The 15,735-nt window shown below is 38.8% G+C and overlaps 1 protein-coding gene across 2 annotated transcripts in view; it reads left to right on the top strand.

Moving 5' to 3' along the window:
• gad1a (glutamate decarboxylase 1a) overlaps positions 1 to 4,933 on the top strand; it is an 18,252-nt gene extending 13,319 nt beyond the window's left edge. For both annotated transcript variants that reach the window (XM_016559091.1, XM_016559093.1), the window contains 9 exons: positions 1,049 to 1,128; positions 1,209 to 1,263; positions 1,903 to 2,019; positions 2,122 to 2,186; positions 2,551 to 2,629; positions 2,871 to 3,020; positions 4,146 to 4,253; positions 4,369 to 4,458; positions 4,592 to 4,933. In XM_016559091.1, coding sequence (XP_016414577.1) covers positions 1,049 to 1,128; positions 1,209 to 1,263; positions 1,903 to 2,019; positions 2,122 to 2,186; positions 2,551 to 2,629; positions 2,871 to 3,020; positions 4,146 to 4,253; positions 4,369 to 4,458; positions 4,592 to 4,765 — 918 coding nt within the window. In that variant the 3' untranslated portion in view covers positions 4,766 to 4,933. The remainder of the gene's footprint in view (positions 1 to 1,048; positions 1,129 to 1,208; positions 1,264 to 1,902; positions 2,020 to 2,121; positions 2,187 to 2,550; positions 2,630 to 2,870; positions 3,021 to 4,145; positions 4,254 to 4,368; positions 4,459 to 4,591) is intronic.
• Positions 4,934 to 15,735: the final 10,802 nt, after the last annotated feature.

The raw sequence follows: 15,735 nt of genomic DNA, 5'->3' as shown, positions 1-15,735 counted from the left end.
GTAACTAAAAAGGTGCCATTGTCCGGTGAGGTCCGGTTGGGGAGTTACGGAACGATCGCATCTTTCTCATCTTTCTTTACCACGCTATTCAGCGCCAATCCCGCCGTGCAGTCAATTTCACTGGTTATCAGGTGTGGTAAAATCTTTAGAATCAGCTGTGGGGCGGAGTTTGCACTGAAGTGGATTGGGGGAAAAAATTGCGCATGCGTGTCATGTGCCTGTCTGTCAATGGGAGGAAGCCACGCCCTATTTTGGAGCTCCCGCCCCGTTTTGGAGTTCCCGCCCCCATTTGGAGATCTCCAGGCTGCAGTTATACTCTTCTCGCTAACTTGCTCAAGCGCTCCTCTTTGTGCCAATCACAACAGGCTTGGCCAGCTGATCATTCAGAGCAGAGTAGGCTTATGGAAGGGAGGGGTTTACAGACATTTCGCTCAGAACTGAATCAAACAAACCGTTTCGAAATCATGGACAAATGACTCTATGTATAAATGTATATTCTGGGAAAATGACAGTGTTTTCTAACCTTATATGCATTTAAACCTGTTGTAGGGGACTCCAACACAATATTAGGACACTTTATTAAAAAACCATATGACCTGCTCTTAAGTTATCACATTTTTTTTCTGATGTCAACCCATAAAAAATAGGAATGGGACAAAATAGGCAAATTCTGTCATCATTTACTGAGCCGTATGATTTTCTTTCTTCCTGAAACTCATAAGAAAATGTTTTGCAGAATATCCTTCTATCTCTTTTTTTTATACAAAGAATGCAGTGAACTCCAAAACTGACAAAACAAGCACCATGAAGTAGTCCTTTGCATTATATTGTAAGTCTTTTGAAACCATACGCTAGCTACGCTAGCCCAAAAGAGCAAAATTTAACCCATTATTCACTGTAAACCTTTTCCTTTTGCTGCAGTTCTTACATCTCATTTGCTTGCATTAAAATGTGTCGCGCTGGGTATCAGTGACATTGAACGATCTTGAATGTAATTAAATGCACAAACCACCATACACTTACAAGTCTGTTACAATATTGTTCCCAGAGTCACTACTCTATAAAGAAGGCCAGTGCAGTGCTGGGTTTCGGCACAGAGAATCTGATCCTGCTGAGGACAGATGAGAGGTAAGTGGAAACTCTCGGTGTCTGTGCTGTGTGTTTGTGGACTGTCTCATCAACGAGAGTCATTTGCGTGTCTTTGTTAGAGGTAGAGTGATTCCGGCTGATCTGGAGGCCAAAGTCATTGATGCCAAACAGAAGGTGAGTCTCTGGTGCACAAGAATAAACTCTAACCAAAAGACTTCAACATTATATTAGACTATTGAGATTAAATTGCTTACCATCCTTGTATAAAGTTATAATCCAGTCTTTAAATTTTTGTCACAACCATGTAAAAAATTTTAAACACAGTACTATTCTCACAATAAGCAACAATGAAGTCAATAATGCATATTCATATGTTCGTCTGTTTTTGTCTATTTTTTTTTACAACAGCTCAGATAACACACTGTTTTGTAAGGAATAATTAATAGTGCTTGAGCAAAATACAAACTGCACATACCCTTTAATTCCTTGCACTGCAGACTTTGATTGTAAGCACATTGGACTTCTAAAGCTAAACCTGTAACATTCCTTTATTATCACTATTAAAAAAACAGTGCAGTTGATTAAACATGAATGATGTATCTAAAAGACATCAGAACATAGTATCTCAGTACTGGACCATTTAGACGCTGAGCATGACATGGGGTCCATTTAAATAAATGGGGTTCCTTTAAGCCCATATTTGTTTCAGAAGCATATTGTGAGTTTAGTTTGAAAGATTTAGTTTTGAGCAACTCTGATTTCCATTGTGCATGTTATCTGGTGAAATGGTTTTGTTGTGTCTCTGCTGTCCAGGGGTTTGTGCCAGTGTTTGTGAATGCTACAGCTGGATCTACAGTGTATGGAGCCTTTGATCCAATCAATGAGATCGCTGACATCTGTGAGAAATACAACATGTGGCTTCATGTGGATGTACGTTTGTGATTATTTCATTATTCACTTTAGCAGACATATTATGGTGAAAGGCTGTGAATAAGTTCTTTTGGAACTGATCTGTTGAATGTGTTTTTGAAGGGAGCGTGGGGTGGAGGTTTGCTGATGTCTAGAAAACACAGACACAAACTGAATGGCATTGAGAGGTATGATACATTACGCTCCAGGGGCAAAGGGGTGGTCTTAAAAGAGGAGAGACATTGTGAAAAAGAAGTGCACTTAATGGTACTGAATGTGCACATGTAGTATACTTTAACTCTTAAAAGTATATTTTAAAAATAGTACATGCATATAATATTAATGAAATAAAATACTTAGAGTACACTTGCATGACTGCTTTTTAACCCACTTAAGACTCTTTTAAAAAGTACACTTTTATAATAATGTCAAAGACATAAAACTAAAATATAATGATTTTTCAAAAGTGAAAGAAGTCCACATACTCTACTGTGTTCTTGACCAACTATAACATGTGCGAATAGCGGTTTCTGATCAGTGTTGTTTCTGCAGAGCAAACTCTGTCACATGGAACCCACACAAAATGATGGGCGTTCCGCTGCAGTGCTCTGCCATTCTGGTCCGAGAGAAGGTAAGAGAGAAAGCGAGAAATGGGGGCATCAGAGTAAATGAGTCTGAATAGTAATGGAACTGAGTAAAATTCAGTGATAGAATACAAAGAAAGCTGAGTGAGGACAAGAGGCAGAGACAAAGAATCAAAAGAGAGATAAATAGCTGCTCGCTGAGTTTGACATGTTATTGTGTTCATCTCCACTCAGTGTTCCTTCCATCTCACTGTGTTCGTGTGTGTGTGTGTGTGTGTGTGTTTTCAGGGTCTTCTACAGGGCTGCAACTCCATGTGTGCTGGTTATCTTTTTCAGCCGGATAAGCAGTATGATGTTACCTATGACACAGGGGACAAAGCCATACAGTGTGGCCGTCATGTAGACATCTTCAAATTCTGGCTCATGTGGAAGTCAAAGGTATGTGTGCACATCCATGAGATCAGAACCTCAGCATTTGATAATGTGTTACTCATGAATGAATCAAATGCAGAACACAAAAATCATGTTTTTAATGGACTGATTAAAAAAAAAAATTGTATGGATGGATGGATGGATGGATGATGAATTAATTAATGAATGGATAGATGGATGAATGATTGGATGAATGATGGGTGGATGAACAGTTGGATGGATGATAAATAGTTGGATGATGAACAGTTGTATGTATATTGGATGAAGGAGTAATATGGATGGATGAACGGTTGGAATTAATGGTGGATGTATGAGTGGATGGATGAATAGATGAGTGAATGAATCGATGGGATGGATGATGGATAAATGGGTGGACGGAGAGATGGATGGATGGATGAACAGGTGGGTGGATGGGTGGATGAACGGTTGGATGGATGGATGGATGGTGGACTGGTGAAAAACAAATTGGAGGGATGGATGTATGATGGTGAATATATGGATTATGGATAATGGGTGAATGATGAACAGTTGGATGGATGGATGGATAAATGAATGGTTGGATGAATGATGGATGAATGGGTTAATGGATGGATGAATAGATGGTTGGATGGATGGATGATGGATTAATTGATGAATGGATGGATGGATTAACGATTGGATGGATGTTGGATGGATGAACAGTTGAATAGATGATGAACAGTGTATATTGGATAAAGGGGTGGAAGATGGATGAATGGTTGGAATTAATGACGGAGGGATGGGTGGATTAATGGATTAACCGTTGGGATGGATGATGGATAAATGGGTGGATGGATGATGGGTGGATGCATGGATGAATGACGGATAAATGGGTGGATGGATGATGGGTGGATGCATGGATGAATGATGGATGAATGGGTGGATGCATGGATGGATGATGGATAAATGGGTGGATGGATGAAGGATGAATGGATGGAAGAATGGGTGGGTGGATAGCAAGATGGATGGATGGATGGATGTACGGTTGGTTGGATGGATAGATGGTGGATATATATTTACTGTATTGTCATGTATAGAATTAATGTCAATCCAACACATAGATGTCTGTGTAGAATATTAGCTGTGATGTTATGGATCTGTCGTCTTTAACAGGGCACTATAGGCTTTGAGAAGCACATTGACAGATGTCTGGAGCTGTCCGAGTATCTCTACCACAAGATAAAGAACCGAGAAGGATATGAGATGGTGTTTCAAGGGGAGGTGAGTGAAAACAATCACAACCGAGTTTACCAGGGTCCATCACATACTCTAGTACTATTCAGTCTCAAGGTTTCTTTCATAACTTTTTAATGCTGCCCTTCTGTCTGTTTCTTAGCCCCAGCACACCAATGTGTGTTTCTGGTACATTCCTCCAAACCTGCGGCTCCTGCCAGATGGAGAGGAGAAAAGACAACGGCTTCATAGGGTGAGACGATACTCAGACTCACTCCTTCTCAGTCTACATAAGTTGCTCTACAAATGTGTATATGCCACATATTTGACCACGCACTTTATTTAGCCAGGTTACCTTAAGCTTCTGACCTGTGACTTCTATCTAGGTTGCCCCCAAGATCAAGGCAATGATGATGGAGTGTGGGACAACAATGGTGGGCTATCAGCCTCAAGGCGATAAGGTCAACTTCTTCAGAATGGTTGTCTCTAATCCGGCTGTAACCAGGTCTGACATTGACTTCCTGATCGATGAGATTGAAAGACTGGGACAGGATTTATAGAGCACACAGGTTGGAAATTCAGTAGATGTTAGTAAATTCTGTGCAAGTATTGGAAATGGAGAAGACATTCTGAAGTATTGTATCAGCTGGACATTCCGGAGTATTAGACCGATGAGGTGCTCTAGAATAATGAACCTCTCAGATGTTCTAGAATGTTCCACTAGGAAACTGGACATGCAGAATGCAGAGGTGGTGAGCTCCTCAAGCTATAATTTAATAAAGAAGGATCAGATGTCCTCCAATGACATTATATGTCTTCTCCTCTTCCCTTCTCCCTGTTCTCTTGTCTCCTGTCTATTGTGTTCTGTTCTTTCTTTGATAACACAGACAATAAGGTTCCATTTCTTAACATTGGTTAACTACATTCGTTGACATGAAATGACATTGAAAAATACTTAAAGCAATTATTAATCTTAGTTAACGTTAATTTAAAAATTTGCTAACACGTTATCAAAAACAAAAGTGTTTTATCTAATATTATATAATGGACCTGAGCTAACATTAATTAACAAAGAACAATAAATACTGTAATGAATTACTGCAGTTGAATGCTTGTTTCTGATTGGGTAACAAACGTTCTAATGTGTGCAGTTATTTTCAGGGAAACGTAGAGCTAAATTTGTTCCAGTCAGGTCTCATTACATTTACAGTGCATTATGTTCTAATAATTCAATGGCCCGTTGTCAATTACTCCTTACTTAATTCATGAACTAATATTATGTAATGAGACCTTATTGCAAAGTGTTACCTTTTCTTTTAACAGGAAATGTTATACTCACTATACAGCCCAACTGTACATTAAAGAAATGTTCATGGTTCAGTACAAGTTAAGCTCTATGTCTGTGTCTGTGATGCTGTTGATTACCACAGAATTTAGAAATAATTTGTCCTTCACCTTCTACAACGAAACAAAAATTGTGCTTATAGTATTGCTCTCTCAATGGAAGTTGAATGGGCAAGGCATCAGAGTAGCAATACCTCTCTGTATTAAAAGTGTAGTCATTTACAATTGCAGCTCAAATATCACACATTTTTGTACAGAATAAGGTTAAGTTAAGCACTTTAACAAAAAAATAAGAGGTTCACTTTTTTTTTACTTTAAAACCCAAACATCTTGCCCCATAGACATCCATTGTAAAAAAATGAACTTTAAAAAGGGAAGAAAAAATCTCAAATAAAGTCTCTTAACTTTTGTTAAGAGAAAAGCACAGCGACGTCACAGCGATGATCCTCCAGAGAGGGAAATGTATTTTATTAGCAGCTATATTTGTAGTATTAGTAATTAGGTTGAATTTCTTCAGTAGACCAAACACAATTTCACATTCCTAAATCAACTATGCTAATATTTTGTGTATGCTATGCTTACTTCAGTCTGCACAGTAGATGTAAAGCTAATGATCTCTAGATTAAAGGGCCTGAGTGTTATTAAACGATGTGCATATTAACTGGCTTGCAGTATGTGCAATATTGCTGTTCTCTGTCACCGGTACAAATAAACACTCAGCGTGAAATTTTTTTATTTTTTTTATTTTGTGTGTATTTATAAAAGAAGGGAATGATGGTTGTCATGTATTACTGAACAGAATGCTGGACCAAGTGTTACCAAATAGACTGTAAGTAGAGCACTCCTTAGAAATGATTTGCTCTTCTACTATAGAAGCAGATGAGAGGAATAGTTCACCCAAAAATTTACAATTTAAAAAAAATGCTGAAAATGTACTCACACTGAGACCGTCCAAGATGTAGATGAGTTTGTTTCTTCATGGGAACAGATTTGGAGAAATGTAGCATCACTTGCTCACCGATGGATGCTCTGCAGTGAATGGGTGCCGTCAGAATGAGAGTCCAAACAGCTGATAAAAACATCACAATAATCCACACCACTCCAGTCCATCAGTTAACATCTTGAGAAGCCAATATCCATCATTAAAGCATTTTAACTTTAAACTGTCACTTCTGGCCAAAATATGAGTCCATAATATGTAATAAATAAATAAAAACAATAATAATAATAATAAAAAAGTCCATCCCCTGTTGATCCATTGGTGAGCAAGTGACGGAATGCAACATTTCTCCAAGTGTGTTCAGATGAAGAAACATCTCATCTACATCTTTTGGATGGCTTGAGGATGAGTTCATTTTACTTGTGGATTATTGTGATGTTTTTATCAGCTGTTTGGACTCTCATTCCGACGGCACCCATTCACTTAATAGCAAAGATTAATAGCAAATCTTCGTTTTTGGGTGAACGTTTCCTTGAATGTCTCAGATCAGAAATAAATGCTGTTATAATGGTTTTCTCTGAAGAAAAAGACGAGTCATCATTCGAGCCCACACCACTCATTAGACTCCATAAGCTGCTGAATTTCCATGTTCCAGCCCATTTCACAGGGATTATCTGTGAATTTCACAGCCACTGGATATAATGTTGAGACGCAGCTGCAGCATTAAATGCAGCTCTCTAATCGAAATGCAATCACTACAAAACGCACCATTACCTTACCCAAAAAGCTTCTTGTGGCAGATTTCAGACAATTTTTCAAGAAAGCCCTTTGCCGTAGATGAAAGTGTTTTGCCTGAGGACAGGGAAAAGAGACTCCGGATCTCCGGATCTCCGGATCTCATCCAGCCTCTCGTTCCTCAGTCTCCTCTGTCACTCCTCGTTTCTCACATGAATAACCCTGAGCAGGAGTTTTACTGAGTGAGCACAGCAGTGAAGTGTTTCCAGTCCTCTGTGGGAGCAGGTTTGCTCATTATTTACCTCTTTAAAGATATTTATCAGAAAATCCATCAGGGCTTGTTCTCTTTCATAAGCAAAGGCAGCCTGTGGGGAGCCAATGTCAGCGTTCTGCTGGCTGAACACCTTTTATCTGGGTTGGGGTAATGCGGGAGAAAGGTATATTTCTTTTTTCTTTTTTTTTTGCATTTCAAAATGAGTTTCATCCTGCTGCCTGAAACGGTGTGGCATTGCACAATTGCTCAAGACATGGAAAAGCATTACACTTTTAAAAATAAAGGTTCCTATTTTAGTTGTATAATAAACCGGGCATTGTGTATTATGAATATTGTTGGCTCTTTGACTAAATTGCTATGTTACTCTTTGATTCTTTAGACAAAAGCTTCTGCTAAATGCATTAATGCAAAAGGTTTTTTTTTTTACAGTGATGCCATAAAAGAACCATAAAGATATATGGTTAACATGTATTGTTTAGATTAATGGTGTATGTACCGTCAAATAACTCTTTATTAATTCTCTTTTATTAAAACTCTTCATTTATCTACTAGTTCCCTTACTGTTTGAGATTCCGCTGATACACCTGTAAATGTTATTTTCCCATAATGTCAAAGGCAAAAGCCGTGTGGATTGCAGCCAAAAGCGCTCTCACTTACTCCTATTAGCTTCACAGTCTTAGCAGAGCTCTTCTGCACCCATCCATTCCAATTACAAGCATTATTAAACTTAGAGCTGCATTGGAAAGAATAAGCTTGGCTCTCTTCGCACACACACACACACACACACAAAGCGCTCTCACTTACTCCTATTAGCTTCACAGTCTTAGCAGAGCTCTTCTGCACCCATCCATTCCAATTACAAGCATTATTAAACTTAGAGCTGCATTGGAAAGAATAAGCTTGGCTCTCTTCCCACACACACACACACACACACACACACACAGTCACGTCTCAGGTGTTCTGTGCAGACTGTGGGCAGTAGACTGAGAAAACCAGCCGTCTGCTTTGCCTTATATGTATATACACAAGGCAACTTGCACACACACTTTTGCCATTGCATAAGACAACCGTCCAAACCAAAATAGATTGCTGTGAGACCTCTTTACATTTAATGTCTTTTTTTTTACAATAGCATAAAAGTACCATGATATTCTTTGAATGCCTTGAGTATAAATACAGTTACTAGAATATGGTACTGATTGACTATTACGGAATTACCATCTAACACCATCCCTGTATCTCAGACAAGGAAAAGACGTTTGTAGTGTAATAATGGCACATACTGCTAAAATAAAAAAAGTGTGTACTGTGCAGTATGCAGCAAGCCGTGAGCTAGTATTTCATTTCAAACACATCTCCTCAAGTCAGCGCTCCAGCACCCTCGTGCGCTCCGGTCTGCAGCTGCTCGCTGTTCTCTGCCTCTGATAAACACTGAAGCCTGCAGCTGAAACAGTGATGGTATTGACAAAATAGGGTTGGAGTGCTGCCAGTTTGCTTCCCTGTCGTTCTCTCCTCTATTTGTTCCTTCCTAAATCACTTTCTAGAACGCAGTGTAATCAGTGCAAAGTTAATACATGAACCTCTGCATACGGGAGTCCTTACTAAATCATACCGTGTTAACCATACTTCACTGATTATTCATTCAGCAATCATTCATAATGATTAGTGCATCATTATCCATGCATAATCAGTTATGTAAAATAAGATTTATTATTGAAATAGGAGCTCTTTGAAACGCATCATCATTTCCACAAGCAACTCTGGAACAGAAAGAGACTGAGAGAATAGACGTCAGCCGCTTTATTAGTCACATTCACACATAGGAAGGGGAGTGATGGATAGTCAGGTGGTGACACAGACATGTTGTACATTCAAACCCTGGATTGCATTCACTTCATTTAGTCTAGTTCTGCTATGACAGCTGGACGTCTAGCGGCACACCCAATTAATGCATTATTTCTCTGATAAAATCAGGGCCAAATTTGTTCAGTGTGGTGGAATTTGTAAGATATGAATAGAAAGTTTGAATAGATGTTTGTTATCTTAGGCCTATATAGGCCTATTAATACATTATACAGAACTATTTTACATAGCTTAATTAAAATGGTTTGTGGTAACAGAATTTCTTTAATTTCTTCGGCTATTCATTTTAAGTTTATCTAGTCCCTTTTGAATTTTGACTCTCGGCTTTGGAGGAGGACCCTCTGGTTTTAAGGCTTGACTGCCGGTTTTTGGCATTTTATCTGGTTTTGACTCTGCAACTGAAAAAACCGCTAATCCAGAAAATGGCAGCGATTGGAGTTTTATCAGTGTAAGTATGCAATAACCACACAGGACATTCATGTCACAAATACTGTCTATAACTTCACTAAATTGTTTTTAATGAAATCTTAATTCATCAGCATGCTTGTCCTATTTGTTTTTTGTCAAGTATTGCAACAAACAACAGGCTGAAAATTGGTTCTATATGGAGAAACATTATAATAACTTGGTAATAGCTGGTTTGAAGACTGGTTTTAGAGGGGTTTTGACCACTTCTTTAGCTGGCCAGGCTGGGAGACCAGCTAAAACCACATACTTCCATCTTAAACCAGCTAAGACCAGCCAATCGCCAACCAACTTAGGCTGGTTTTAGCTGGGTTTTTTTCTTTCAGCTGGGAAATGCAATGTTTCATTACTATACACTCTTTGTTATTAAAATGCACAGTTGTTAGACAGCTTTCTGTAAACTCACTTTCTCATACGTACAGTACAATTCCCACTGAACCTTCCCTATTTTTTTTTTCCTGAACTTCTCCGTTGTACAGGTAGAAGCGCATAGAGTTGTGTTTGGACAGATGAGACAAGGGTTTCCGCTAGTGCTCACACACATAGTGGGCTTTATGGACAAGCAACAGTGTGAGTGTGTGACAGCATTATGGTCTATCAGTTTGTAACATTGTATTGGATGATGTGGCATTTTCAGATCATAAAGAGGTCACTTTTGAGATCGCTTTCAGTCATGAAATAAGTTTCATCCCGCCGTGTTCGTAAACTTGACTCTACTTCTGCTGAACGTTTTGAACATTTGTACATCAGGGCTCCTTCTACAACAACGTTGGAGAATCCCCCTTCACACTTGGATGTGGAGTTGCTGTTGAATTTATTCAATTATTCTTCCTCTTCCATTTTAGATGCTGTTGCCCCTGTACGAATTAGAACTAATAAACCTACATCTGAGCCCTGGCTTAATGAGGTCACTCGGGCCTTTAGACCTGTAGCTGAGCGCAAGTGGAAGAGGGATAAACTACAGGTGTCATATGAGATTTATAAGGAGTCTCTCTCCACTAATCAGGGTTCTGTAAAGGATGCAAAAGGAAATATTTTTCTGACTTAATTATTAATAATAATCATAAGCCTGGTGTTTTATTTCTTACCATAAATTCTGTGTTTAATTCAGGGGGCAGTGCTATTACTGATGAGACATTTAATACTTGTGAAACTTTTTTAAAGATAAGATCATGTTAATTAGGTCTGAGATTGTTAACTGCAATAGTGATTTTCTTGTTCCTGCGGTGCTTACTCAGTTTGAGCCTGTATCTCTTGCAACACTGACTGAGATTGTAGGGCAGATGAAACCTACTAACTGTCCTTTGGATAGTTTTCCATCAAGGCTCTTTAAGACGGTATTCGACATAATTGGCCCTAGTATTTTGTCTATTATTAATGGTAGCCTTGTTTCTGGGGTGGTACCATCATCGTTGAAACATGCTGTTGTGCAGCCTCTTTTAAAAAAGCCAAATTTGGATAAAACTGTGTTGTCCAATTTTAGACCTATTTCAAAACTGCCTTTTTTGTCTAAGATTTTAGAGAAGATTGTTCTAACTCAATTGCAGAGCTTTTTTGGATCAGAATGCTGTTTGTGAGGTTTATCAATCAGGTTTTAAGGCCTTTCATAGTACCAAAACTGCACTTTTAAGGGTACTAAATTATATATTATTATCAAGGGACTCAGGACACTCTGTGGTTCTTATGCTGTTAGACCTTAGTGCAGCATTTGACACAATAGACCATGGGATTCTTATCTCCCGTCTTGAGGAGGTGGTTGGCATTCAGGGCTCTGCTCTCGATTGGTTTAGATCATTCCTATCAAATAGGAGTTTTTCTGTCAACATTGGTCAGACTTTTTCATCGTCTGTACCACTGACATGTGGGGTCCCTCAAGGGTCTATTCTTGGCCCTATTTTATTCTCATTATATATTTTACCTTTAGGGTCAATCTTTCGTAAACATGGAATTGCTTTCCATTTTTATGCTGATGACACAAATTTATATGCCCTTTAAGAACAATGATGGAAATCCCCTTGATTCTCTTATGAAATGTTTAATTGAGGTTAAGACCTGGCTGTCGTCAATTTTTTTTTAATTTTAATGAGAGTAAAACAGAGCTTGTCTGGTTTGGGGATCCTGCACTTCCTGAGCTGTTCAATTTAGGTGAGCTGACCACTTATTATAAACCTGTTGTCAAAAACTTAGGGGTTTTGTTTGATAATGATCTGAAATTTGATAAACAGATTAACTTAACGTTAAATCAAGTTTCTTTCACTTACGACTGTTGGCAAAGGTTAAGTCGTTTCTCTCTTTTAGTGATCTTGAGAAGGCGATACATGCGTTTATCATGGTGAGACTTGATTATTGTAATTCTTTGTATGTGGGTGTCTGCCAATCTGCTTTAAACAGATTACAATTAGTTCAGAATGCGGCTGCGAGGCTCTTGACAGGGACTTCAATTATTCGTTTTTGTTTATAAGTCTCTAAATGGGTTGGCACCATCTTATTTGTCTGATCTTTTACAGGTGTATAAGCCCTTTAGGTCTTTAAGATCTTCTGGTCAATCTGTTTTAATTGTACCAAAGACTAGGTATAAGCGAAGGGGCGATCGGGCCTTTGCAGTTGCCGCTCCAAAGCGCTGGAATAGGCTTCCGCCTCATATTAGACATGCTCCAACTCTAAATGTTTTTAAGTATCGCCTAAGGTCTCACCTTCTTTCCTTAGAGTTTGAGCCAGCAGGGTGTTGAAGTATTGTTTTTGATATGTTTTAGCTGTCCTGTTATGGCGTGTAAATGTGTTTTAAACAGTGTTGATTTTGTACAGCACTTTGGTCAACGCTCTGTTGTATTAAAATGTGCTATATAAATAAATACACTAAACTAAACTAAGCATTTGTCACTTTTATGCAGAGATTGTATTTGTAAAATGTGTGTTTGTGTTCAGGTCTCAGTAGGAGTGGTCTGTTCAGGGTCGACGGGTCAGTGAAACGCTGTCAGGAGCTGGGGAAGTTGCAGTTGGACAGTGGGGATATTCTTACCCTGGCCTCCTTACTAAACCTTTTCCTCAGGGAATTGCCAGGTGGATTCCAAAGCCTCACATGACACGGCTGGTGAAGGTCTTCAGGGGAAGTTAAGGTGGTGATGAGTGAACATCCTGCGTCTCATCCTGGGCACAACAAAACAAATTTGTCACATCTGACTGAATAGTCTTGATTTTTTTAATCTCATAGAGGAAGACCTGAATCAGGCCCTGAGGATGATAGTTTTGTCTGGTTATAAATACATTATAATGCCCTCTGTTACCTCATGGTCTTCCTGTCCTGTGTGGCTGATGAGAGTCATTTAAATCACATGGCATCTGAGAGCCTGGCAATAGTGTTTGGACCCACCGTCTTTCAGTGAGTGTTTGTACTGATACTGTATCAAGTCTGATGTATTTAGGAAAGTGACGCTTTGTTTGTTCAGCGTTCCTCTTGGCCCCGCCGTGATAGAGGAACACGAGCTGTGTAACGGTTTGACAGAGCACCTGCTGGACAACTTATTCATCCTATGCCAAACATGCCCTCATGTACAGTATCCACCAGCACCAGTGTTGTTAAATGATAGGTATTAATCATTGCTATTGTGTAAGAGTCAACATGATAAAAGATAATCCTTTAGTTTTTGCATATGTGTGAGAGATCGAAAAAGCTTAGATGTGTTTGTGTGACTGAGGAGAAGGGAACTGGACTTATGAAGAGTGTCCAACAGCTGCCACTCACAGAAATCAGGCACATATGCTGAAAACACACACATGTGCAGACCTGTGCTGTTAGCAAACATTTGATAATCAAATGCATGGATCACATCCACCCACAAACATGCATTTATTATAATGCATTTATTGTAGTTTTCTTGCCATTCCTAAGGTTAATAGTCATGCTTGTGTATGTCTGTGTATGTATTTAGTTTAGTTTATTGCATTTGTTTAACAGGGGCCGTGCACAACACGTGTTGTGCTAGTTAGCTATAAAGCTAATTTGCATCTGCAGTCCAGCTCAGAGTATGTGAAGCTGCATAAAAACAGATGAATGAGAACCCGACTCCAAAGGTTTTGGAGGAAAATGTTCCCATGCACTGGCAGGTACACAATTGCGCTTTCCTGTGCATGTATTCACGAGTAATAGCAGAGAGGTCAGATTAAGTTGAGTACTTAAATGTATCTTGGGTCATGAATGTGAACGAAAAATTATTTTTTGTTTCTTTTGTTTTTGTCCCTTTATCACTTAGGAGGACCAGCATAGAGAATGATTAGACCTGTGTAGAAGGCTCAGGTTTAGGGTGAAACCAGCAGACAAACCAGAGCAGACATTGGCACGGGAGTAGAAGCCTGGTGAGGGTCACCAGAAAGCACTGGGGCTGTTGTAATAGTGTGATCTCCACAGTTTACATTTAAGTTCATTTACACCAACTTGAAACAAAGGTGAACATGCTTTTTCTATTGATGCTCCAAGATTGTGGAATAGTTACCATCTCCTTTTCCCCCCATCATTTGAAGCATATGGTGTTAATGGATTTATTTTGATTGCATTTGATGTTTTTGACTATGACGTTTCCTATATTTATTAAATAACTATATGTATTTTAACCATAAACCAGACATTCATTAGTAAAAATTTTCAGCCATAAATTATGCAAGTCTGAGTATTCATTTTTAAGACACTGTCAATGGCTTTTCTTTTTCTTTGCTTTGCATAATTCTTTGTAAAATCCATCAAATTGGCTGTTTAACAGCCTGATCCATTACGCCAGTTCAGTGCAAACTAACCCAGAAACTAGCTCAACATACATACAGTGGCTCCTGATTGGCATGATTTTTATTTTATTTTTATTTTTTTACCAACATGTCTGGCAGTGTATGAACTTTATATGCAAAAACATGCCTTCATCAAAAAAAAAAAAAACCTTTCCAGAAATATAGTAATGATACATACTTTAAGATTGACGCGGTTTACAAGGTGTAAATGGTGGCTCCTCTTACCCCACAGCAATTTATGAACTAAAATTTTACAGAAAAAAAAATGTCAATGCCTGCATGTATTGCTGCATACTGTATTTTGCATTTGATAAACTCTGACTTGATACATGCATAGAGCATTACTTTGGAAGGCCAGTGGGTGGCGCTACAGACCGCTTGACAGAGCAGCAATTCACATCAACCATATTCAACACACTAAATAGAGCTTCCTGGCATTTATTTGCAATTATTCTTTTAACAGGACTGTACAATTTATACCCAAAGTACATTATACAGCGGTTTGAAAAAGAGCAACATCAAAGCAGCAAAAAAAAAAAAAAAAACACTGAAATCAAATTTACAATAGGGCAAAATGTTAAACCTCTGTACAGAATGAATCTGCTGAAAGTTAATATCTGAAATTAAGGTCCTGTACAACAAATATACATGAATTCTCCAACTTTTATTTTGTCCTGCATAGGATTCTGTACATTGCCATTCGTCTACATTTGGTTCTTTTGTGCATTTAACATTAGTATGCTGCCTGGGCCTAGTGTGCCAGCAGCCGCTCTGTATGCTAGAATTACATTCTCGTAGCTAGTTGAACAAAGCAAGGAAAGCTAACACTGTCGTCTGTACCACATGACATTACTAGAGTGAAGAATGCAACCTTTGCAGGCCAGTTACAGTAACTCTGAACGGAGGCTCTTCAAAGAAATCCTTAATTTACGGAAACCCAGCAGAGACCGTGGGAGTTGACAGTGGTTTGCCAGGTCTCTCTCTTTGTTGAACTGGGAGGCAACCATGTGAAAAACCAAATGACAACAGTCGCATTTCAAAGTACTTAACAGTAGCTGTGCCCTATCGAGTCTCCAGAAGGCATTATTTTTCTTCAATGACTTTGTGACATTCTCTGGGTGTGTCTAAATTTT

Source organism: Sinocyclocheilus rhinocerous, unplaced genomic scaffold (assembly GCF_001515625.1).
Source record: "Sinocyclocheilus rhinocerous isolate Xijiao unplaced genomic scaffold, SAMN03320098_v1.1 scaffold887, whole genome shotgun sequence".
In the NCBI taxonomy this organism is placed as follows: Eukaryota; Metazoa; Chordata; class Actinopteri; order Cypriniformes; family Cyprinidae; genus Sinocyclocheilus; species Sinocyclocheilus rhinocerous.
The sequence above is the reverse complement of the archived record's forward strand: the minus strand, read 5'-3'. Positions and strand labels throughout refer to the sequence as shown.